Genomic DNA, 25,514 nt, shown 5'->3' with positions numbered 1-25,514 from the left:
ATGATTGCTGTTTCATATGGTAAGAGTATGTTTAGTTTTATAAGAAACTGCCAAAGTGTCTTCCAGAGTGGCTGCATCGTATTCTATCTCACCAGCAGTGAGTGAGCGTTCCTGGTACACTACCTCCTCACCAGCATTTGGTTGCCAGTGTTTTGGATTTGGGCCATTCCAATGGGTGTGGAGTGGTATCTCATTGTTGTTTTATTTGCTTTCCTAATGATTTATGATGTTGGTCATCTTTTCACATTCTATTTGCCATCTGCATATCTACTTTCGTGAAGTGTCTACTAAAGTTTTTTGCCCACTTTTCAATCAGATTGTTCATTGTCTTATTGTTAGGTTTTAAATGTTTTTCGTATATTTTGAATAATAGTTCTTTATCAGTTGTTTCTTGCAAATATTTTCTCCCAGTCCATGACTTGTCTTCTCATTGTTTTTCACAGAGCAGAATTTTTTAATTTTAATGAAGTCAAGCTTATTCATTATTTCTTTCATGGCTCACCCCTTCGGTGTTACCTAAAAAGTCATCGCCATACCCAAGATCATGTAGGGTTTTTTCTTATGTTGTCTTCTAATAGTTTTATACTTTTGCATTTTACATTTAGGTCTATGGTCCATTTGAGTTAATTTTTGTGAAAGGTGTAAGGTCTGTGTCTAGATTCATTACTTTTGCTTGTAGAGCATTTCTATTTTCACAGACATATTTTGTTTTGGAATGTCGGCCGAGATCCTTTAATGTAAAATTTCATTGTTTCTTTCAAAAGCACTGGTTAAATATATTTTTAGCCGATTATCAGTCACTCAGATTAATTAATAAGATTATACAAAATAACTGACAGAGTACAAGTCACTTATACCTGACTTTAAAGTAAATATACACCCTTTCTGTGCTTTGTTTACTCTCTTCTGCTAGTAGCAGGAGAGAAACGTGGCTCTGGGTCCCACCAATTCATTCTTGAAGTAGTTATTTGCATGTGCTATCCAGTTGACCTTTGAACAGCATGGGTTTGAACTGCAGGAGTCCACTCATAAGCAGATTTTTTCAAGAAATACGGTCAGCCCTTTTTATCTGTGTGATTCACATCCTCGGATTCAATAACCCCACATCAAAAATCCCCGGATTCCCAACCGTGGAGCGAAAATACTGTTTTCCGTCTGAGTTTGAATTTGCAGATGCAAAGGGCCAACTGTAGTTAAGTTTTAGGGGAGTCAAAAGTAATATATGGATTTTTTGAGTGCATGGGGGTTGGCACCCCTAACCACCCCACCCCGCTCACCATTTCTCAAGTGCCAACTGTATTTCAGGTACTCTGCTAGAACTTTTATGTTATCTTCTTTCATTAACCTTCACAAGAGCCTCATGGAGCTCATAGGTTACGGACCAGTTATGGTAGACTTGTTTCTTACAACTCCATCAGATAATTAATATTATTCCCATTCTATAAATGAGGCAACTGAGACTCAAAGAAATTATGTTATTTGTCCATGATCCCACAGTAATAAATGGTAAGACTATCGTTCACACATAAGAGCCCATGCTGCTTCCATAACCCAGCTTTTACCAACAGGGATTTCATCATAAAGTTAGAATCAGTAGGATAAGAACAAAAATTTAACATGACTTTCAGAGACCTTTGATTCTAAATAATGTCTGTCTTCTGGAGCTGGTTACAGCATATATCTCACCTATTCTCATCTTTGGCGTATTTCCACATTCTTTTAAAGAAATGCACCATCATGGATGCTCTCTACTATCCCACCTATTGAATTATCTCCTAATTATAAAGTAGACTATTAAATCAGACTGCCTGATTCAAATCCCTGCTCCGACAATGACTCCTCAATGACCTGAGCAAGCAGCTTCTCTTGCATGTCTGTTTCTTCATCTGTGAAGTACAGATAATACCTACCTCAGAGTTATTGTTAGAATTAAGTGAAATAATTCATGTAAAGTAGGCAACACAGCGCCTGACTTTTAGGCAGTGCTCGGGAAATATTAGGTGTGAGAGACAGAGGAGGGTGCATGGTACTGGGTAGAATTGGTAAGGCTTGAAAAATGACTCAAGCAGCACAAACTAAACATTCTAAATTAAATTGGCAGAATGGTAGTTATACAGTCCTCTTGTAATAACCTCAAAGAAAAATAAATAAAGAAAAGGTGAATGTTAACGTACATCAGTTATGTTATCTCTGACCAAAAAGGAATGTATATACAGAGGGTACCAAAAAAATGCCTACACATTTTAGGAAAGGAAAAAAACTATTAAAATTGTGGTACTCAATATATACCGATAACAAAAGATGAATACACGTTATGTGTATACATTTTGGGGGCACCCCCGGTATATTCATTAAATTTGCTAGTAGTGCTCAATGGTTCTATTAGGTTGGTGCAAAAGTAATTGCAGTTTTTGCAGTTATTTTTAACCCTTTAGAATGCAATTACTTTCGCAACAACCTAATATTTTAAAATCTGTTGAGGAAAAGAGAAAAGTGTAGTAAAGCAGGTGTTTAGCTGAATCTAGAGTGGTGTATATAAATTTAGCAATCATACAAAAAGGAGAAGAGTAGACAAGATTACCTTTTCTCTTGGGAATATACAGACATAGATTGTGGACTCTCTCCAGAATCTTTTCTTTTTTTCTTTTTAGCAGACAGCCTTTGGAACAGATAAAAGCTACGCAGGCATAAGTAGTTTATTTCTATTGGAAAGAAAGTTTAAAGAGCAAAGGTCCTTGGGATTAGCACACTATATAGTAAAAAGTCATTTCACGGTGGTAGTTCCAGATAACAACAAAGCCAGTACAAAATAAAAGTTGCCATTGTACACAGGCAATCAAGAAATTATCAACAAGCACTCTGACACTGTAACCATATCTGAAAGCTAAATGATGCTTGAAGCAAGATGGAAAAACCTAAGTTGTAAGATTCCAGGTGAAATTTAGTAAAGCAAGGTGCATAATTTATACATAGTTGTTTATATTTCTTTAATGACAGTTTTAAATAATGTCATTTTCTTTCATGGAGTTATTAGGTGAAATTAATACTAATCGTCATAATACTGATTTTTCAAATAACCTAATTTGTGTTTATAATATATGTTCAAGAGATAAAGCATTGAAAGACGACAGGAAAGGAAAAATCACTAGTAATTTTATATCTCACATATAAACATATAAATGCTTTTATCTATCCTCATATATTTATATATTTACTTTTTCCAAGAATGGAAAAATTCACCTTTTTTTTTATTATAAGCTTTCATCAGTGAATAATCCAATAGTTAAATATTTTGCAAATTCATGTTATTTCCTTAGGCTAAAGGAAGTTAAACTGCTGAGTTAAGTCTGTGTTTAAAACAAATTATTTTAATTGAGCAATAATTTAAATATAAGAAGATGCACAATTTGTATCTCTTCACTTTTGTGAGTTTTGACAATTGTGTACACCCATGGAAACCCCACCAAACCAAAATATAGAACATTTACATTACCCGCAGATTCTCTGGTGCCCCTTTCCAGCCAGTTCTCTCCCCTCAGCCACTCTGATTTCTGTCAGCTCAGGTAGGTCTTTGATGACATTTTTGCTAGATTGAATTCCAGAAAGTTGACTAATTTATACCTGTACCAACAATGTATGAAATTGCTGGTTTCTCCTTACTCTAGGTATTATGTGAGCATGTATGTGTTGCAATATGTCACAGATAACAGAGTTAGATATACTGATCTTTGCCAATTTCTACTTTGTATTATTTTGTATTTCTTTGTTAACTGGTCGAGTTCAACTTTTTAAATATCTTAATTGACCATTTATATTTTATTATTGTAGTGGTAGTTGTCAAGTAGTCAAGTTGTCAAGTAGTGGTAGTTGTCAAATATATAATGTGATTATATATTTGTTGATTTACAAAAGCTCTTCAATATTAAGGATATTATTTTTTTTTTAAATATTTTTACCAGTTTGTCATTGCCTTACAATTTGTTTATGGAGATTTTTGTTTTGTTTTGGTTTTAACACAGAGTTTGAAATTTGCATTGCCAAATCTGGCAATCTTTTTCTCCATGTTTTCTCTCCAGTGTCATTCTTTAGCTCTTCATAATCCCAGGATTATATAAATACCTAGTTGTATCTTTCTGTAGTCTTTGTATTGTTTTGTTTTTTATTATTAATTTACATCTGTAATCCATCTGGAATTGATTTGTTGTATTGTATTAGGTTAATATTATAACTATTTTTTTAATTGCTAACCACCACAATTGAATAATCCTGTGTTTTCCCACTGATATTAAACATATCCTTTATTATAGAAGAAGGCCTTATGTATATTTTTCAGTCAGTTTCATTTTCTTACATGGCTCTTTCTGTCATTTCCTGTGTCACTACCTCACTGCTATCTTATTGTAGCAATATAATACTATATAATATCTGGTAAGCAACTTGGACCTTTATTGGTCAACACATGTTTTTCCTCTAAAGCTTAAGTGGCTGGATAATATGCTATACTTATTTTGTTAGTTAACCACCCTTGGAAGAAGCTTAGACAATTGACTGTGGAGTCAATAAAAAGACCCCATTATTTACCAGTTGGCCGCTACCTGAATTGTAGCCCTACTGCCAGAAAGGAAATAATCAGTCTTTAGACAAACCCCCTACCTTCAAAGTGAAGTAAAAGATCACATGTGGAAAATAAGTAGCATGAGGAATAAAAAAAGAATAACATCTAGGATATTTTATTGCCATTTTCTGGTATAGGTATATAAATATTTTTATGAGAAGTTTAATCAAAATGTTTTTCATCTCTCTGGTACTGAACAAAAGCACAAAGGTTTAACAAAGTCATCAAGTGGCCAACCTCTCACTTTTATTTTATATGATGTGCATCCCCATGACATCTAGAATGCCTACATATAAATAAATACAAACCATAAAATCCTTTTCCAAAGACATTCATTAATAATCTTTCTACTACCTGCCGTTTTTAATTATTAATATCCCTTCTCCTCTCTGGTGTTAATGCAGATAATTAAGTTAAATGTAATAATGTCTGTTCCTTGTGTGCAGATAATTCAGTTGACCATGATAAGTAAAACATTGGGTTTGAGTTGTTTTTTAGTAGAAATAAAAGTTATAGTAGAAGCTAACTTTTAATGAACATTTATTTAAAAAGCATCAATCAATCTTTTTTAAACCTATAGGTTAGATATTGTTCTTATGCCCGAATTATATGGGAAGAATCTGAGGCACAGAAAAGTTAAGTAACTTAGGTCAAGATACATAGCTAGGAAGTTGTAGATCTCAGAAATTAGACAATCATGCTTGGCTCAATAGTTTAATTCTATTTGTTTTGGAATACATTATCTCTTATTTGTGATTTTTTTTTTAATTGGGGAAGGGGAACAGGACTTTATTGGGGTACTGTGAGTATTTCCAGGACTTTTTTTTTTTCCAAGTCAAGTTGTTGTCCTTTCAATCTTAGTTGTGGAGGGTGCCGTTCAGCTTCAAGTTGTCCTTTCAGTCTTAGTTGTGGAGGGCACAGCTCAGCTCCAGGTCCAGTTGCTGTTGCTAGTTGCAGGGGGCGCAGCCCACCATCCCTTGCGGGAGTCGAACCGGTAACCTTGTGGTTGAGAGGATGTGCTCCAACCAACTGAGCCATCTGGGAGGCAGCTCAGCTCAAGGTGCCATGTTCAATCTTAGTTGCAGGGGGCCGAGCCCACCATCCTTTGTGGGATTTGAGGAGTTGAACTGGCAACCTTGTGGTTGAGAGCCCACTGGCCCATGTGGGAATCGAACCAGCAGCCTTCAGAGTTAGGAGCACGGAGCTCTAACCGTCTGAGCCACCGGGCCCGCCCCTCTTATTTGTGATTTTGTATTGCAACAATTTCTCTAACTGAGCTAGCCTGTATATTTTTTTTATTTTTTCAAATAAAGTAGTGCTGTTCTTTTAAACTGTGGTAATAAGGCCAAACAAGTGACTTCAGGTCTTTATTAAATCTTAGTCAATCATTACCTAGCCCCTTTAAATCATGGGAAATACTACGTCCTTATTCCTAATATTATAATACTTGTATTATTTGAAGAATTAAAAATCAGAAAGTTACTTAAAAATTTGTTTAACTTGAACAAGAAGTTCCTGCCGCATTTACCCATAATTTTTCATAGGAATATAATGGAAATAAATAGAGTGGTTGTAATTATGGGATTTGGAGTCAGACTGAAATCCCAGCTTGGAAGTTGACTAGCTGTGTGATATTGGGCAAATTATATAACCTTTCTAACCCTGTTCCTTAAAATGTAAACTGGGGATAATATTTGTACCTTCCTGGTAGATTAGTTTGTAGATTAAATGAGATACTATTTTTAAAGGATTTAGCAGGGTGTCTAGAACAATCGGTAATCAATAAATGTTTTGTTCTCCTCTTCGGTGTTGTCATTGATATTTTTAAGAATTTATCTATTACAATGATTATTAGAATTTACACCATTTATATAATGTTTGACAGTTCTTAAGACCTTTTCTTAGTTAACCCATAATAAGTTGCAGTTGTTAATGTTAGTTTCTATCATAATTCTTAACATTCTGAAATAAAATAAATTTGAGATTTGAGATTGTTTACAGTGAACAGTAATGCCTTATTAATGAAATATTGGTTTTTCCCTTGAGGCTAGTACTAAAAATAAAAGGGATGGGGAACATCAATTGGAAGTATAATTTAAATAGAAAGCAAAAGAATATCATCTCTTTGGAGAACAGAATTATAAGTTCAGTGTAATGTAAATGTTTTGCTTCCATTTCTCTCTTAGCCAAGTTCTAAGGTCATGATAAAAATGAAGTAAGAGAGACTGTGATTATACACCACGTTCCCTAGTTAGTGTGTTCATTTTATACAGGGATATAAATAATGCTGCAGAAGACCAATGTGGTCCTTTTATGAATAGATCTTGTCAGAGTTACTGGCCCTGCAAAGGTGATTATTTTAATTCTAAGCCCTCTATTCAATCCCTGATGTCACTTCTTTTTCTCCTTTTTTTCTTCTGAAAGAAGAAAACCCTTCTGCATTGACTCTGTGCTTTCATACAGTTTGCCCTGAAATAAGTTTCTATCACATTAAGGAAGTTTGCTCTGTTGATGGATTTGTTTTGAGAGACAGGCAGATAGCCATGTACCCCAGCTGCTTAACAGGCCTTTTTGTTTGGGGTCTCCATCTTCCGCATGTTGTTTTGTTAGTTCACTGGCCATAGATTATTTGTTATTGGCTGAGCAGTTGGTGAAACCCAGAGCAGGTGTAAGAATTCATATTGCTGATTTATTCTGGAAAGGCTCTGTAATCTTTCCACCTGTGTCTTGCTGACTATTAAATATGTTAGATAGGCAAGAAAGCTGAGAAACTGTATTCCCATGTTGCTGAAGATATTTTGAAAATTACATCTTTTCACATTTGCTCCAACAATACTCAATATTTATTAAAGACACTCCATAATGTGAGGATTTTTTTCTTCTTTTTAACTGAGGGGGAAAAAGGCATTTTTAAGAGTTGACTTTTCAAAACCCCAAACTGAGGGAAAAATACTAACATTCATTCAAAGTTCAGAACAAAGGAGGTCTTTCCCATGTTAACAGTGAACAGTAAAAGAAAATCCATGGGTTTTCATCTTTGGTTTCTTTTTCTCAAAGGCCAGTGTCCTTTTTATTCTGTGCTTGGTTAACCTAATGCTCTGTTTTCCTGTATTTCTTTTTGTTTGTTCAAATATTTTTCATTTTCTTATTCCTATTTTTCCTCTGTTAATTATTAAATCTCTCTTCTGAGGTCTGGCCATTTCTGTCCGCATATATTTTTGTTTTGTTTTGTTTTGCTTCCTTTAAGTCGCTGTTTCTGTTTCCCGTTTTGAGACTTCCTTCATTTTTACTTTTCCTCCTTGATTCCTTTCTCCTCTTCAGCCTTTTCAGCTTCTCACAGTCATCTTTGCGCTGTGCCGTGCTGCCCTGCTGGACATAAAGAATGCCAGTGACTTCATTTTCTTAGACTTTTTTTACACACTTTAATCTCTGGACTCATTCATATTTTGTCTGTCTGTCTCTTCATATGAATTACTGTCATCTCTACTATCTACTTCATGTTGAAAAAAGATTCACTCTTCTTTCTTCATAAGTGCTGGCACTTTAAACATTTAATTTTGTAATTCCTAAAGAGGTTTGAACATTTATGAAAAGAGAACCTTACATTACTTGTAATTCATGAGAGAAAAGTCCTAAAATTAAAAATTCATAACGTTTTCACTTAACTATTACATTTGGATAGTTAAAATACAGAAATGAAAGAATTGTTCAATTTGTTTATAAATGTATTCTAGAGATCACAGGAAAAATGTCAAGAATTTTAAACAAAAATGTCATTTATGTTTAAATAGTATCAAAAGTGAACTGAGAATCATAGAAGAAAACATGGTTGTGATGTTTGAGGTTCATAATGTCATTAATTCTCTATATGGCTAGTTTATGACCTCATCTAATCTTAATTACCTCCTGAAAGACCCTATCTCCAAATACAGTTACGTTGGGAGTTAGGGCTTTCTACATATGAATGGGGATAGGGGGAACAAACTAGTCCATAACACTAAGAAATTAACTATAGACTAAGTAGTTAATTAACTATAACTAAATTAACTACGGACTCTACTTAAAATAAGATATCAGTATTGATTCATTAAGTGTAACAGATGTACCATACTAATGTAAGGTAGTAATAGCAGGGAAAATTTATTTGAGGGTGTAAGGGAACTCTGTACATCTGCTTAATTTTCTTTAAAACTAAACCTCTCAAAAGTAAAATCTATTTTAAAAAGTAAATAAATTTTGAGAACTATTTTTTAAAAGGGTAATGATCTACCCCATCAGATGCCAAAATGATGATAATTAAAGCAATGGGTGCATTATTCAACAAATAAAGTTGGAACAATTAGGTAGCCATTTGGGGAAAATTATTAAATTAGAACTTTATCCGACCCGGTATACCAAAAGAAGTTTCTAAACTGACAAAAGGTTAACAAGTGAAAAAAGAAGTGTAAAAGTGCTAGAAGAAAATATAGAAAGATATTTACATGGTCTTAACATGAGAAAAGACTTCTTAAGTATGACTTTAAAGACAGAGACCTAAAAGAAGAGACTACTCACAAAAATTGTAAAGTTCTTTATGGAAGGGAGGAAAGAAGGAAAAGAAGCAGAGATGGAGGGAGGAAGAAAGGAAATAGGTAGGTAGGTAGAACTCCATAAAAAATAAAATTAAAGGACAAATGACAAACTAGAAAAGATATTTACAGTTTATACAATGAATAAGGATTTATATTCTTAATATACTAAGAATTCTCACAAATCTATATGAAAAAGAGTGAATGTGCCATTTTTTTTAATGGACAAAGAAGACAAGCATACATATCACAGAAGAAGAAATACAAATAGCCAAAAACATAGGGGGAGGAATGAAAACAAAATTAATCTAACTATATTAAAGCAAATTAAGGCATTCAGATGACAAGACTGTGAAATGGTATATCTTTTCTGAAGGGAAGTAAGACAAAATATATGACGTGCCTTAAAAATGTACCAATCTTTATCCTAAGATTTCTACTAGTAGGAATTTATCCTAAGTATTAGTAAAGATTCTCTATTACAAATGATACAAATACCTTAAACAAAAATGAGAAATGTATCGACATGGGAAGCTTAAGGAGTGGAGCTACGAGAGACTTCAACCAGTGTCAGGAATCTCTGTCTCTTTTTTCTATCTCCTCTTCTATTTTCTTCTCAGTTGGCCACATCTATAGTTAGACTTCCTCAAGGGGGTGGCAAAGACGGCCTCCAGAAGCTCTAGGCTTATGTTTCCATATGGCCAACCAATAGTTCCAGAAAAGGTCCTGAGTCAATGCTGTTTGAATGCCCATGCCCTGATCTAATCACTGGTTATTCTGGACAGGCCTCTATCAAGTGTCCCCTTACTGGGACAAAGACAGGGGATGTTATCACACTTCATCCATATGGACTGAGAGTTGGAAAAGATTATTTCTGAAAGGAAAAGAACTACCAAAAAAAGAATGCTGAGCCAGGCCCCCCCCCAAAAAAAATACTACAAATTAAAAAATCCAAATATTTATTATTCACATAGATGTTATTTGCAGTATTATTTATAAAGATGGAAATTTGAACAAGCCTAAGAATCCTACAATATGGGATTGATTGTAAATTACAGGATCAGATACTACACAATGAATAAATTGATGTAGAAGTTTAGTTATTCATGTAAAAAGATTTTTGTGGTGTACTTGGGTATGAAAAGCAATTATAAAATATATACTTTATGATACCTTCAAATATATACATAAATACATACACATGTATGTATACATACTATATACATACATAGATACATAGACATCCATAGAAAAAATACACAAAGCGATTTATCTGTGTGTTTACATTAGTTATTGATGAGCTATGGAGTTTCAGGTAATTTTTTTGTTTGTTTTATCTTTTTGCCTCTCAGGATTGTTGCACTTTGCACAAAGAAAAAGCACACAAAACAGTGACTGTGTTGATCATGCTATAAAAGTTGGAAAAACAAAATTTTTATAATTCTTTGATTCTATAAATAGTTTCTGCCTTTTGAATGGCTTTTGCTTGCTATAGAGGGGACATATTTTATTTTATTTATTTATTTATTTATTTATTTTTATTTATTAGTTTCAGGTGTACAAGACAAGGTAATACTTAGACGTTCATCATTTATATCCCTCACACTGTGAACCCCCCTCCCCCCATCCACTATCCCTCCGACCTCACACTGAACCATCACATTATATATATAAAATTATAGTTGGCATTCATTAATGTTTAGCTTCTGGTGTACAATGCCATAATCAGGTATCCACAGTATCCCTGAGGTGGTCTCCCAAATAGGACGCATGTCCATCGGATACCCAACAAAATCTTTACAACATTATTGAATACCTTCCCCAAATTAATTTTCAAAAAAACCCTGAGGCCATCTTGTGGTTACCAGCTGCTTCCTAATCCCTTCACCTTTCCCCTTTTCCCCAACCCCCCCCCCACCCATCTAACAACTCTCGGTTTTTTCTTTGTGTCCCCAAAACTGTTTCTGATTAGTTCATTCACATAGTCTTTTCTTTAGATTCCATATATAAGTGAGATCATATGGTACTTGTCTTTCTCTTTCTGACTTATTTCACTTAACATAATGTTCTCTAAATCCATCCATGTTGCTGCAAATGATAAGATTTCTTTCTTCTTTATGGCTGCGTAATACTCCATTGTATAAATGTACCACAGCTTCTTAATCCAGTCATCTACCGATGGGCATTTCGGTTGTTTCCATATCTTGGCTATTGTGTAAAGTGCTGCAATAAACATAGGAGTGCATACAGATTTTTGAATTGGAGTTTTGGATTTCTCCGGGTAGATGCCTAGGAGTGGAATTACTGGATCATAGGGTAGTTCCATTTTCAGATTCCTGAGATACCTCCATACTGTTTTCCATAGTGGCTGCACTAATCTGCAATCCCACCAACAGTGCACTAGCGTTCCCTTTTCTCCACATCCACGCCAGCATTTGTTGTTGTTGATTTATTGATGATAGCCGTTTTGACTGGAGTGAGGTGGTATCTCATTGTGGTTTAAAATACATGTATAAGCCTTCAGTGTTAGGTAGGATCAAATAAGTTATGTGTATGATGATGTACCTGAAAACACTTTGAAAAAGGCTATGCAGTATAATAGAATATTATAAAAATGATAAGCATTTATGCAAGCAGTTTATATGTAACATGTAAACACAAAGTGCAAAATAAATTGAAATGATAATAAGTGTCTGGACCACACTATTGCAGGCCTGATGTTTGAACCCCATTCTGACTCTGTGAGGTAAGTAGGGTTCATACTACCATCCCCTCTTCACAGATGAGGAAAAAGAGGCCTGAAAAGCAATGTGACTTTCCTACAGAAACATTTAGTGACTGGGTTGTGCCTCAAACCCAGGCCTTCTGACTGCAATCCACAAAAGTTTCCATAGAAAGTGTTACGGAAATTCAAAGGCAAGAGCAGGTCCTGAGGCCCGTAAGAGATTTTTCAGAGGAAATGAGAATTAAACTCAGCTTTGAACAGACAGGGGCCATAGACCAGTGGGCAAGAAGTTGCAGGGCATTCCAGAGAAAGGACACGGCCAAAAGTATTCTGCAGCCCATCGATGATACAGAACAGGATATGGTCCCTTCAAAGAGTCGATGTGGGCAAAACTTGAAAATTGTTTTGTCTTGCTAAGATTTTTCTTAAAAAACAAAAATGACTGTTTTTGCTTCTCAAGTACAAATCTTCTTTCAAGCTATTCCCACCCCAACCCTTCCACCAAAAAAACCTTAAACTAGATCATTTAAGTTTCTAATCCATAGTCCCATAGAGTTATTTACTTGGGTTTCTTAAGAATTCTAACTGAATGGAGAAATGAGAAGCTATCAACACTGTTTACTAAAGACAAATTATGTGGATGACAAAATTTCACAAAGGATGGCAAGGCCTTTCAAGCCCAGTAAAGGAAGGCTGTCTGAGGATAATATATATGTTCCCCCCCCCCAATTCCATATCTCACAGAGACTAAGTGTGTACAGGAGACAAATGTCAATCATTAGGCAGTTTAACGGGCCCATTTGAGAAAGATAAGCCAACAGAAAAGCCAACAAGTTGGATTTTCGTAGCATAAAGTTAGTGGTGGTGGAAAACTTTGTTTTAGCTTTGTGAGTATTAGACTTTTCTCTGGTACTGTGAAGTACTTACCTGGAAAATTGAAAGGTTTATAAACATAATCACTAAATAATTTGGAATTATGTGTTTATAATACCAAGGAGAAAGGTGAACAAAACTCGATTTCTAGCCAAAGGTTTTAGAGGTGACTGGCAACCCAGAAACATTTATTTCTTCAGCAAACATTTATTGAGGGCATCTTCTTGCCCAGCATTGGTGACTGGTGCCAATAAAACAGAGCCACCTGCAGCACCATGAGGGAGACTAACCTAGAGCGTTGTACAGAAGAGCATGTTGACTGGAAAAAGAACGTGACAGGCCTGTTTCCCAAGGAGATGACACCTCAGCTAATGGGACAGAGAGGAGAAGTAGATCACCATAGAGAGGCAGCAAGGAGGCAGGAGAGAACAGTTTTTGTTCAAGAAACTGCAAATAATTTGGGATATCTGGAGCATAAGATGTGGTGGAGGAAGGTGACATAGGAGCTTGAAGAGAGGAGCAAAACCCAAATTATAGAGGCCATGTAAGAAATGTGGGTTTCATTGTGTAGACAGTGAAGAGCCACTACAGGATTTAAAACCGGAGCGTTTTCATGGCTGGATCTGCGTTTTAGATACACACAGACACACACACACACACACACACACACACACACACACACACACACACGATATCATCCACCACACATGGGCCCTGGGCTCTGCCCCTTGGACCTCCAGCCGAAGGGGGTGTCCCTACATAGCATCCTCATTCTAGGAAATATTAGGAGAAACTGGGACTGAGATTCCAGAGAGCATTGACTAAAAGCAATATGAGGATCAAAATTGACAGTGAAAATTAATGCTTCTTTGTTTTTAAGCAACCTTTCACCTAAAAGAGAGGTACCTTTTCCTAAAAATGCTTTCACATTGCTCAAGACATTTGTGGAACTTCTTTTTTGGAATGCTTTCAAAACCAGCCTGGGAGCCACACAAATAATCATTCTTATCTCTTTAAAGTTGCATTTTTTTTTAATAAAAAAGTAAAAAAATATATAGTTGTATTTTTTAAATTTTGTATTCCAAAATAAGCACTACCCAATATAATTTTTTCTGTCCTACTCACTAGACTTAGCACTGAGTTAACTTTGATTTATTCCTAAAGTTAAATCCATCTTCATGAGATGAAAGTTTGTTACCTCTGAAGACATTCTAGAAAGTATCTAGCCAACTACTTACTTACCAGCTATAAGTTTCTTGACCACGAATCTTGCAGGTTGCCTATGAAATGGGGGTAATAACATCTTTCCTGCCTAGCCCATACAGTTATTGTGAAAATAATACCAGACAGCATGTGAAAGCTTTTTGTAGAGTGCTATCAATGGACACTCTTACACGTGTTTCCCCAAAAATAAGACCTAACTGGAAAATAAGCCCTAGCATGATTTTTCAGGATGACATCCCCTGAACGTAAGCCCTAATGTTTCTTTTGGAGCAAAAATTAATATAAGACCCAGTCTTATTTTCAAGGAAACACGGTATTATTGTTGCCTCACACTTTGCAGGCAGTTCCAAAATATGCATTTGTTCTGGTGGCTGTGTTCATTCCCGAATAGACTATTCACTTTAGGAGAGCAGGGCTTGGGTCATATTTGGCTTTGTGTCCCTGCTGTCTGACATTGGGTCTCACATGTAAACAGCACTCAGATGTTTGTTGAATGAATAATTGAATCTAGCCCCTTGCCTCATCCTCAAGCCATATATAAAAAATGGATAATATACTTGAGATTATTCAGTTAAAATAATAGGCTCAGAGGCCACTTAAGCTCCTTTAACTATGTGACTAGTTTGTCATTAGGAAGCACCTGTTCTTCATCTTTGAAGGGGCCAGAACAAATGGCTGATGAAATCAGTCGACCTGAAAGTGTAAAGGTTCTTCAATTTAGTGCTCTGGTCTTTACTTTGGCTCTATTTTAAAATCACCAGGAAAACATTTTCAGTGACTGATGCAGGGGTCCCATCCTGGGACCATTGAATCAGCACCTTTGGAGGTGGAGATCTGGCATTGATAGTTTTCAGAACGACCCAGTGGATTCTAACGTGCAACCGGCATTTGGTATGGGGCTCTAAGGATTAGACTTTGAGAAACATTGCTTCAAGACACATCCTGTCTAGTTCTGCATTAGGTACCAGAGGAAATGAAGAAGAATGGAAGGTATGCTCCCAGTGCAGTCTCGGAGGAGTAAAAACCAGCCGTCACTGGGGGAGTGCCGTGGAAAAGCCACACTCAGCGTAAGCCGAACTATGAGAGGTCGTGAGAAGGTGGGCGTGTACTGAGCAGGAGACGCTGCAGAGCCTGTTAGAGGTTTTAGAAGTTTAGCACAGAAATAAAGGACAGTCCCCGCACACAAAAGGAGGGTCAAGTGTTAGTTTAGCAAACGAGCCAGTACAGCCAGCAGGCCTGGCCAGCACAAAGGGGCTTAAGGCTTTGATTCACAACACAAATCACCATTTTTGGCACTGAGAATACAACTGTGAACAAGAGTCAAACTGTCTGGAATAACTGACAGTCTGCTCACAATTAAGTAAACGCAATTACAAAATGTTGAGAGTTGGTGAAAGAAACGAAATAAGGTCAGTGAGGTAGGAAGATCCAGTTGTTAGGGGGTCTTTAGGGTCAGGCTGAGGCATTTCAGCTTAATACAATAGACGATAGTTCCTGCTCAAAGGAATGCTATAAAAGAAATATACAAGAAAGATTATTTTAGAACCTTTGAAGGATTAAAAGAAGGAGAAACAGTACAGTGGTAGAATAGTTAGGACACCTACAATTTAAGAGTTCGGTAATCGGTTCCTATATTAGGGAGACTTGGAAATGGGAAAGCGTGGTTTATAGAATTCCCAGTGAAAAAAATGCTTTTTCATTATATAAGCATAAATAATTTAAACGCATTTCAGTCAGAAGTAAATTATTAAAATTGGAATTCCATTTTGAGTAACTTACTATGTGTCTGAGAATGAGTACCTCTCTAGCATTCCCCATTACTATTAACTGCTGTCAGATCTCAGTCTATTTCATGGTTGTGTGAGAACTTTAAAAACTGGATGTCAAGTCATTGTCCAGATCCTTTTCAACGAATCAGGTATTTACTCTTGTTTATAATCCACATTGTCTCATACAAAAAACAAAAAACCTTACCTGTCAAACATAACCTCTGTGAAAATGGTAAGCCTCCATATTTCTGTAACACACTCCAGTCTGTGTTCTTATTGAGAATCTGAGAATCTTATATAAAACTTTTTATTAATCAGAACTGAATTTTTGTCTTTGCCTTCAAGTGAACAAATTCTAAAATTTTCATATGTAAATGATCAGTGTGTAAATATTCACTGCTCTTGTTGGGCCAGTTCCATGACCAGCCACAGAGTGGCTAGTACTGAGTTATTGGTACATACAAGATTGTAAACAACCAGACCCTTATGTACTCGAATTAAGTCTGTATTATAAATCTGAATGTGTATTCTCACAGGAGACTGTAAAATGTGGGCATGCTTTCAATTCATGCAGTCTGTGATTTATGGAGGCACACAGGTCAGGAGTTTATTATGCTGAAAATCATAATAACTGTTTTGTTTGCTTTTTAAAATGAAGTGATTGAAGCATGTTGAAAGATAAATGGGTGAAGCATTTTGATTATGCTTTTATTTCTATTAAAGATTAAATATTATTGCTGAGTAACCAGCCATGCTAAGTATGATGATATTAAAGCTGAAGTAGTCTGTAAGCTGATAGCCCCTTCTTTCCTCTGGGTTTAGGTTTGTTATTAATCACAGTGTTGGATTTGTTTAGTGCAGTGGTGTATGAAACAAACAGTTGATGAAGACAGCTACTTTAATTTATGACTCTGTTTTTTCAAATTTGTAGGACAATCTATTTCTTTCTGTGGACTTTGTGCTGTGGTTCACATGTCTAGATGTCATTTCTTATACCAGAGCCAACTAAATCCAATAGTTGCAAGATTGTCTCATGGCATAGGAAGGAGAAAGGTGCCTTTTTATGGTTTTAATTGACAAATTCTGGTAAAGTCATTTTGAAACATGGATAGACTTATTAGAAATGGATAGTACACCAAACCCGTCTGTATTTTAGGGTAGAAAAAAGGATAATTTTTTAAATAGAAGAATGTTCATATGGAAAGGTATTAATAAGTTAACTGAAATGTGGTGTGTTTTTTTTTTATATCAATATAGGAGTATTGAATAAAATTACTTTAAGGGGCATATGATTCCAGCTCCTTCCTAGTTTTGGCTTGGGTGTCTGCACAAGAGTCACTTGGAAGGTTGCTAAGCACTTACGGAAATGCAGTAGGGGCTGGGCTCCCCGTGATATGTGGTAAAGGACTTTTAACTGGACAGTCTTGCCACTTTTCTAAACTGGGACCTCAACATTTGAAGTTTCTAAAAAGTGTACTTTGTGGGAAATGCAGCACAGATTGTAAGAAGTATCAAAGAAAAAGACCACCTATTGATATCTGAAACAAAAGGCTAAATTTACTACTTACTGAAGTAAGGGAGAGTTATGCTTTTAGGCACAGTCTCTCTGAGCAAAGCAGGTTGCAAATCTTTATATAAATTTGGGGTTTAGGGATTGTTCAGGGGTTGACATCAGCTTCAGAAGTCGCATTATTCAGGAGAGACTGTCCGTGATTGGCTGGCTTTCCAAAGCATGTTCACTGTAGTGAGTCGGGCATTGGCCAACTCTCAAAAGCATAAGGCTGTCACTGATTAGTTGGCTTTCAGAGGTGTATTTACTGAAGTGAGTTGTCGCTGATCATGTAGGCCTAGGCAAATCATCATTAATTGATTAAATCCGGTTTGATTGTGTTTCAAACTGGTTCTAGTGGTCACTCGTTCCCAAGGTTGTAGAATAACCAATCTTTTTTCTAGGAATTGGGGGTTGTTTTATTCTCAGGAGCTAATACTTAAATACTGTAGGGAATTGAAAGCACGAGAAAATCAAAATCTGAGGAATCCATCTAAGCAATGATCCTACAATGCATTTTCTAAAGGTGTTCACTAAAGCAACAGGAAGTATAAAAAGTCAGCAGTTCTCGTGTGTGAGAGGACATGTTTATGTATTATTGAGACCAGTTATGGATTTGATGCAAATAATGTTTTATTAATAATAAACTATAGAAATGTGAATGTGATTTACCTCTTTTAGTAAATTAGACTCTAGGTCATCCAGGTAATATATCACTAGTACTCATTGCATTCCAGTGAGCTTTATCTAGGATAGAAGGGGGTGGGAATGGTAGGAAGACTCAGCTTTGTCAGCCCTGGTGAACAGTAGCTACTGAAACCTTGTCACTAGTATCACTGATATTGTAATGTTTCATTTCTCTTCCAAAATCTTTTTAGGATTCTTTAAAATCCAAGTGTATCCTTGGGAGTTTGTCACATAAGTAACCTTCACTCAACATTTGTGCTACTGCAGGGATAAAGAAACTACTGTAAGATTTGGGTTTCATCTGAAAATTACAATTGGTGTATGATGTGAGGACTGTTAATCCTTTGGGCAATTTGGCCCTATCTGCTGTGATAAAGAAAAGTGCTGGGTCCACCTATTTTAAAAATTGCTTAAATAACTAGTGGGGGAAAGCCTTAATACATTTGTTTATATGTAAAAAATGAACTTTTTCTTTCCAAATTCGTTCAGTTTCCCTGAAATCTGGTCTTTTGACATCCCCATTTATTCCTGACACCTAGTGGGGGCAGAGCCAATCACTTGCATGTTTCCCTACTGCTAAGGATAGCGGGCTTATGACCACTTAGGATTCAAGCACATGTTGATACCTTAAGACCAGTAAGCATTTGATAAAGAAGGAAAGCAGGATGGTTAGATTTGTTGTAATCAACAGTAAGAGGGAGAAATTAGTCCATGGAATTGTGCCAAAAGCTTAGTTTCCTTTCATACCAAAAAAAAAACCAATTTTTTTAAACCCAACAACTCCACAGAAAAGAGAGTCATAACACTATTTGAACAAGAATTTTCTTGACATATTCCCTACTCTTGACTCATTTAACCACTGAAAACAACAAAAAATCACATAGGGCTGGTTTATTGTCAGAAGTTTTGCTCTGCAACCTGGCTTACTCTGGCTAAAGTGAGTGTGCTCTTGAAAGAAAGCTGGCCGAATGTTCCCTGAGTTTAGTTTAAGGAGCACTTCAGGGTAGCACTCTTTTAACCTCCCATCAGGGAAGGAATTTCAAATGAAGAATGAAGCAAAAAGACTCACTACTAGAAATTCAAGCCAACAGAGCAAACTCCAGACATATTTTTCAAATTTGTGTGTTTTCTGAGAAGTTCGTTTCCATGTGGTATAAGCACCAGTAAACAATAAACCCATCTTTGTGTTCTGTACCCTTAGCAGCCGTCGTGCCAGAGATAGTGTTGTGTACAATTTCCACTTTCCGTTTTCATGCCAAAATCACTGAACCATCTCTCTCCCTCCAGGATGTCACATGTACTTCAGTTTGAGGATAAAAGCAGAAAAGTGAAAGATGCAAGCATGCAAGACTCAGACACTTTTGAAATCTATGATCCTCGGAACCCAGTGAATAAAAGAAGAAGGGAAGAAAGCAAAAAGCTGATGAGAGAGAGAAAAGAACGAAGATAGAGTGAGAGTAGTGATACCAGAACTAGCTGAAAGTGCCTGCAGTAAATGGCCTTAGAACAGTCATCGCTCCGACACCATCACTTCAGGGTGTGAAAAGAAGTATTTTTGAACCTGTTGTCTAGTTTTGGAAAACAGTTATCTTGTTATGTAAATTGTGGAATGACATAAGCAAATGCTTTTTGTTACTGTACATGCTCTTCTCCCTAATTGACCTTTTATATTGCTAAATCTGAAATAAATCACTTTCCTTCTAGTTTTCATGTTAACCATTTGCAGACTGTGCAAGCCTATAATATGTGAAGGCCTACTATTCAAGATTTTTTATAAGAAGTTCTTGAAGAAAGACTATATGAGGAAAACCTCCTCCCTGGCATTCTGTTAACACAGTACTAACTTTGGAATATTATTTTTTTAATTATATAAGATATTGAATTTTTTTGTTTCACATATAAATATCTAAAAATAACCTAATCAGTTAGACTCAATAGCCCATGCCTTCAATCTTGAGGAACCCCACGCGCACATCCACTCCTGCATGTGGGCTAACAGCTGGGTTGCATGGATGCCATCAAGACACTAATACACAATGTCAGCCACGCTCCTTGTACCCCCTGGCCTGACCCCAGGCCACCTGCCCAGTGCTCTGCCCTCTCAGCACAGCAGTGACAGGAGCACAGCAGAGGCCCTAACCTGACCGGAAAACTCATTGAGAATTGAGAATTGGATGACAATTACTCAGAGTGGTTATTTACTATTAGGTTGTGCAAAAGGAATTGCAGTTTTTGCAATTATTTTTAACCTTTTAAACCACAATTACTTTTGCACCAACCTAGTATATCGGAGCTGCATTTAGTCAGTGTTTTCTAGAATTTAAATGCTAAAAGTATACCACAGGCTGACTTTCAGTGACCTAGTAAAACCTCACCAGCCACATCTTTTCACGCAGTGTCTCATCAGCTCTCACTTTCGAAATGTGATCCAACAGGCTTTCTTTAGAGCACTGTTCTCAAAATGTAGCCCCAGGCACTACACCACACAGCAGCAGGACGTGTTAGAAATCCAAATTCTTGCTCTTCTCCCCACCACCCCCATCCCCTTCCAGGGGAATGAATCTGAACCTTGGCTTGGTAAATAGACTGCTGGTGAGTCGATCTTTGGAGATTGGCAGTAGCTAGCAGTAAAGGTAAACGTGCATATCCAGGATTCAAAAATTCTAATCCTAGGTCTGCACCTTAAAGAAATGTTCATTCACACATTGCTAAAGGAGACTTGTCCTAAATATAATCAAAGCATCGACTAAAAAATTGATAAATAAGTTGTTGTATAGCCATACTATCAAATACCTGTATTGGTGAAGATCAAGAAACCAGATCTATATGTATTAGCTTATCTTAAAAATCATGTGAAAAGGGTGGCCGGTTGGCTCAACTGGTTGGAGCTCAGTGCTCTTGGCAACAAGGTTGCCAGTTCGACTCCCACATGGGCCACTGTGGGCTGTGCCCTCCACAGCTGGATTGAAATGACTGCTGATGGGAGCTCATGGGTCCTGGAAAAACACACTTAAAATAAGTAAAAGTTAAAAAAAAAATCGTGAAAAAAAAACAGACCATCTATATAAAAATTTTAAACATGCAACATACCATTATATATTATTTAAGGATGTACACATATGTAGCAAAAACATCAAACGTATGGAAAGTGTGGTCACCTCTGAGGAGGCAAAAAGAAGAGAGGGAGCTTTTTCTTGTATTTGTAATGTTTTACATCTTGAGGTAGATGGTGTGTACTCAATCCTCAGACTATTCTCTATATGGGTCTGCCTGATACATATCATATTCTTTATAATCATATCTAAAACCTGAAGTGAGAAAACAGAACTCCTAATACTAACAAGAACCCTTTTTTTTTGTTCAGGAAGCAGGAGAAAATTTCAAAAAGGAAAAGAGGGACAGGATGGAGGTGTCAACCCATTCAAGTGGAGGGTGATCAGACTCAAAGCTACTAAAAAAATAAGCTAGTGTTTGGAAGTGAGCCCTATCTTCCCATCACCACAAAATTGTAAGATCAGTCACATTACAGATATTCACAAAGCCAAATTTCGTTTTCCAAGTTCACAGAGTCTCTCGTCAGTTATTATGAAATGCATTCCTGTAGATATGTTTGTATTGAAGGACCCTACGGATTTCTCTACTGTTCCTCCTCAAATGTGTCCCCCTTTACCAGTGTGGTCTTGTTTCAAGAACAGAAGAAACCACAGGCTTCCAGAACACAAACCAGAAGAAAGATATTTGTAGGTTTAAAAAGATAACTGAATGACAAAATTAAACCCTCAGGTTGGTTGAATGCTCTTTATCCTGCTTTATTCACAAGGAACAGAAAGAGCTGAAATTACGCAGAGATTAGAATCTTATCGGAAGAATTTCACCATGGTAATAAAATTCATTTTGAACTTAAATAATAGCGGTAACAATTTTTAAAAGCTCAAGAATGTAGTTAAATTATCTGTTAAATATGGTATTAAATGTGCTTAGAGTAAAGTTTTTGGAAATGTCACAGGAACGTGTTTGGGCCATAATAAATTGCAAAACCAGTCAGTTTAAAGACAACAAAAGAAAAAAGAAAATTAGCCTTTTAGTTCATTCTAATTTGTTATATATTTGGGTTTATTTTTCTTTCATGTGTCTTGCCCTAGGTAGCTATGTTATCCTAAAACAGCAAAAAGTGTTAGCATTCTTGTTCATTGTCTGTGACGACACTAGACATTTTGGAGAGCAAAGGAAAAAGCAACTGGCAGTTTTTTTCTCTTTTCTGACAAGCCATTTTTTTCACTTTGGTTGAAGCTGTTGGCAAGGTGAAAATTAAAACTAACCCTAGATCTCTCCTTTCTCTATAGGTAATTGAAGTAAATGCAGATCTCTAGAATTTTTCAAATTTTTTATTTTCAATTACAGTTGACTTTCAATATTATATTAGTTTCATGTGTACTCTCTATAATTTTTAGTGGTATAACACCAAAACGCACATTGCCACGTGCCCTCAGCTCACTGTATGCTACGAGGCCAAACAGAAATGCATCTGCTGCATCTAAACATGGGGACACAATAGAACAAAATCATTAAAAAGTGTGAGGAGATGAATGGTTTGCTGCTGGTGTTTTTAGAATAAGTTCAATAAGTTATGGTGTCCTTATCAAACTGTCACTACCACATTTCTTGATAGGATCTGACGTGTGAGGTACATAAGCCTGTTCTGCTTTATCAGTGTGGCCTGTATAGAAAAGGTTAGATAAATGCAGACTATTGCCCAAACATGCTGTTTAATCTTGCTGATTACAAGAAAGAAAATGGAGGTGTGAAGTGAGTTACCACTGAGGGTTGTATCAGTATAAGCAATTTGTATGCTCGGGGTGTAGAGAAGTTAAGAGGGGTTACATTTTTAACACTGTCATTCACAAAAAGAAAGGCAGGTCTGGTTTCTCTATGGCTTTGACTCCATTCCAGTAACCATACAGTTTATCAGGTGGCGCCACTTCTGCTTACTAGAAAGCAGGAGGTTTTCCTGTCCCATATATATTTTATCTCCTTTCTTTTTATAGGTTTTAATGAAGAGAAGTGAAGCAACACCATTTTTTAGAGAAATCCTTTCTAATAAGAATTTGATACTATTCGAATTCCAAGAGAAATAATAAAACACTGAATCTTACTGAGGTAGTTATTAGAAGTCCCCTGCTTGTAGAATACTCATTTCTTCCCCAAAACCACCCTTGCTAAAGTCATATGTGAATATCTGTCAGAGGTGCTGAGGGCTTCCTTAATCCCCATGCAGAATTGTTTTCAGTGGTATAATGGTAAACTGGCTTCCTAAAAAAAAAAAAAAAAAGAAAAGAAAAGAAAAAAGAAAAAAAAAGTAAAGCCCTGATTAGCAGCATTTGCTGATTTCCATGGTGTAAATACTCACCATGGCTGATTTGAAGCCACCAAAGGAAGCCCCAGGATACAACCGGTGCTTTTTTTCCCATTCTGTTTCACTGCTAGCTGAAAGCTTATATAGTAACTTGAGTTGGCACTAAAGAACGCACAATGATTTTTTAACCTTTTTCCAAGATCACAGTCTTCATGAGTATTTCTATTTTATGTGATGACTTCACACAATTTGGTCAAGTTCTAAGTTCTGGCAATATCTTCACCCTATGTTTTTATGACTCGTTTGTCTCTTCAGATTCTCTGTTGATGGAGTTTTCAAAGCCACTTGGCTCACGTTTATTTTTCCTCTGCTTGTCCTGTTTGTTTCAGTCACATATCCAACTCAAGATAACCAACTCTCACAGAAAAAAAAGGAGGAGGGAATATAATTATAGTTCCTCGAATTATTCCCTATAAGTTATAATGTACATATTCATCATTCAATTTTTTTTTAAAGGAATTTTGGCTTAGGGATGGAGAATCCTACCTGGAGAAAAGAGAAGACTGGCTTCTAAATGAAATGCAGGCAGGAGTCCGGTCTCTCTCTTCCACATCTGCTAGGAATTATTCCTTTAAGGTTAGATCATAGTATTAATTTATGTTACTTGATCAGCAAAACATCTTTTGGAGGCTTTCTTCACAGCACCAGTCAAAAAAGGTGTTCTTGATCTTTTAGAAAATTTTGTTCTCATTCTCATGATGCCAAAAATGATATCGTTGCTGAAGTTCTGGCACTTTTTAATAATCAAGATGATTTTGAGAGCAGGAAGCTCTTAAATGAGTTTCCCATGGGCCAGAGCTTTCTTATAATACTCAAATACTTTAATACCAATATATTTGAAATGAAGGGTATCATGTATAGAAAATAAACTAAAGTAGTATATATTCCATGGTTCTCAATGGTTATGAGGAAACTTAGAGTTTGTGAGTTTGCTTTTGTTTGTGTGCTGTGTATAAATCACTCTTTGTTGTTGAGGAAATCTTTTATTTCAGTTAAGAAGAATATGATCATTCTATCTCTGTTCTAAAGTTATAGTGTATTGTTGGTGTAAATGAATCGTTTGGTTAAGAGTGGGTACTATCTTCCCAAGCAACCAAAGAATTCAACAAGTGATTTTTACATTAATATAGTAATGTTATGCATAATATTATGTGAGGCCTAGGTCCGTTTCAGCAGGGAATGCTGTCCACCGTGCAGATCATGTGCCATCAAACCTGACATATCCAAAACTGAACTCTCAGCTGCACTTTCCAGGCCTTCCTCCCTCAGTCTGCTCCATCTGCTATTGGCAATGCCATTTTTCCAAGATCTCAGGCCAAATAGTCTGGATGCCTGTCTTTATCTCACACCCCACATCCAGTCTGTTATGATATTCTTCTGTTGGCTCTACCTTCCAAATATATCTAGAATTTCACCATTATTTACCACTTCCCACTGGTCTTTCCCAAAAGGACCATCACCTTTCACATGGACTACTATAATAACATCATAGCTGGTCTCCCTGCTTCCACCCTAGTTTCCCTATACTTTATCATTAACTTAGTAGCTAGGCAAAACCTTTTAAAACATAAGTCACATTGTTATACTTCTCTGCTTAAAACACTTCACTGGCTCCCCATTTCATTCAGAGTAAAACTCTATGTCCTTACAATGGCCTAAAAAGCTCTATCTCGATAACCGCCACCCTTTCCCCTCAATCTCCGACCTCCTCTCTTACTACCCTCACCATTGCTCACTCTGCGCCAGCCACACCATACTCTCTTGCACTTCATTAGATAGGCTAGGTGTGGTCCATCTCTGGTGCTATGCCCTGCACTGTCCCTCTACCTGGAACGCTCGTCCCCCAGATGTCCAGATGGCCGATTCCCTCAGCTCCTTCGAGTCTGCTCAAATGGCACTTTCATAATGAGGTATTCAGTAATCACTTTTTCATGATTGCAACCCATCCCCTCCCTACATTCTCAGTCTCTCTCAACCTCCTTCCCCGATTATATTCAGTAGCACTATAAATGCCTAAGCACTTTGCCTTATTAACTTATTTAATTCTTATCCACAACCCTATGTAGTAGAGGCTCTTGTCATCATTTTACA

The 25,514-nt window shown here is 36.4% G+C and overlaps 1 protein-coding gene across 3 annotated transcripts in view; it reads left to right on the top strand.

The window, feature by feature from the left end:
* The window catches only part of CWC27 (CWC27 spliceosome associated cyclophilin), a 182,972-nt gene extending 161,934 nt beyond the window's left edge, over nucleotides 1-21,038 (top strand). For all 3 annotated transcript variants that reach the window (XM_081053636.1, XM_081053635.1, XM_081053637.1), the window contains exon 15: nucleotides 19,298-21,038. In XM_081053636.1, coding sequence (XP_080909762.1) covers nucleotides 19,298-19,460 — 163 coding nt within the window. In that variant the 3' untranslated portion in view covers nucleotides 19,461-21,038. The remainder of the gene's footprint in view (nucleotides 1-19,297) is intronic.
* Nucleotides 21,039-25,514: the final 4,476 nt, after the last annotated feature.

The sequence above is a fragment of the Rhinolophus hipposideros genome (genome assembly GCF_964194185.1).
Source record: "Rhinolophus hipposideros genome assembly, chromosome: 7".
In the NCBI taxonomy this organism is placed as follows: domain Eukaryota; kingdom Metazoa; phylum Chordata; class Mammalia; order Chiroptera; family Rhinolophidae; genus Rhinolophus; species Rhinolophus hipposideros.
The sequence above is the reverse complement of the archived record's forward strand: the minus strand, read 5'-3'. Positions and strand labels throughout refer to the sequence as shown.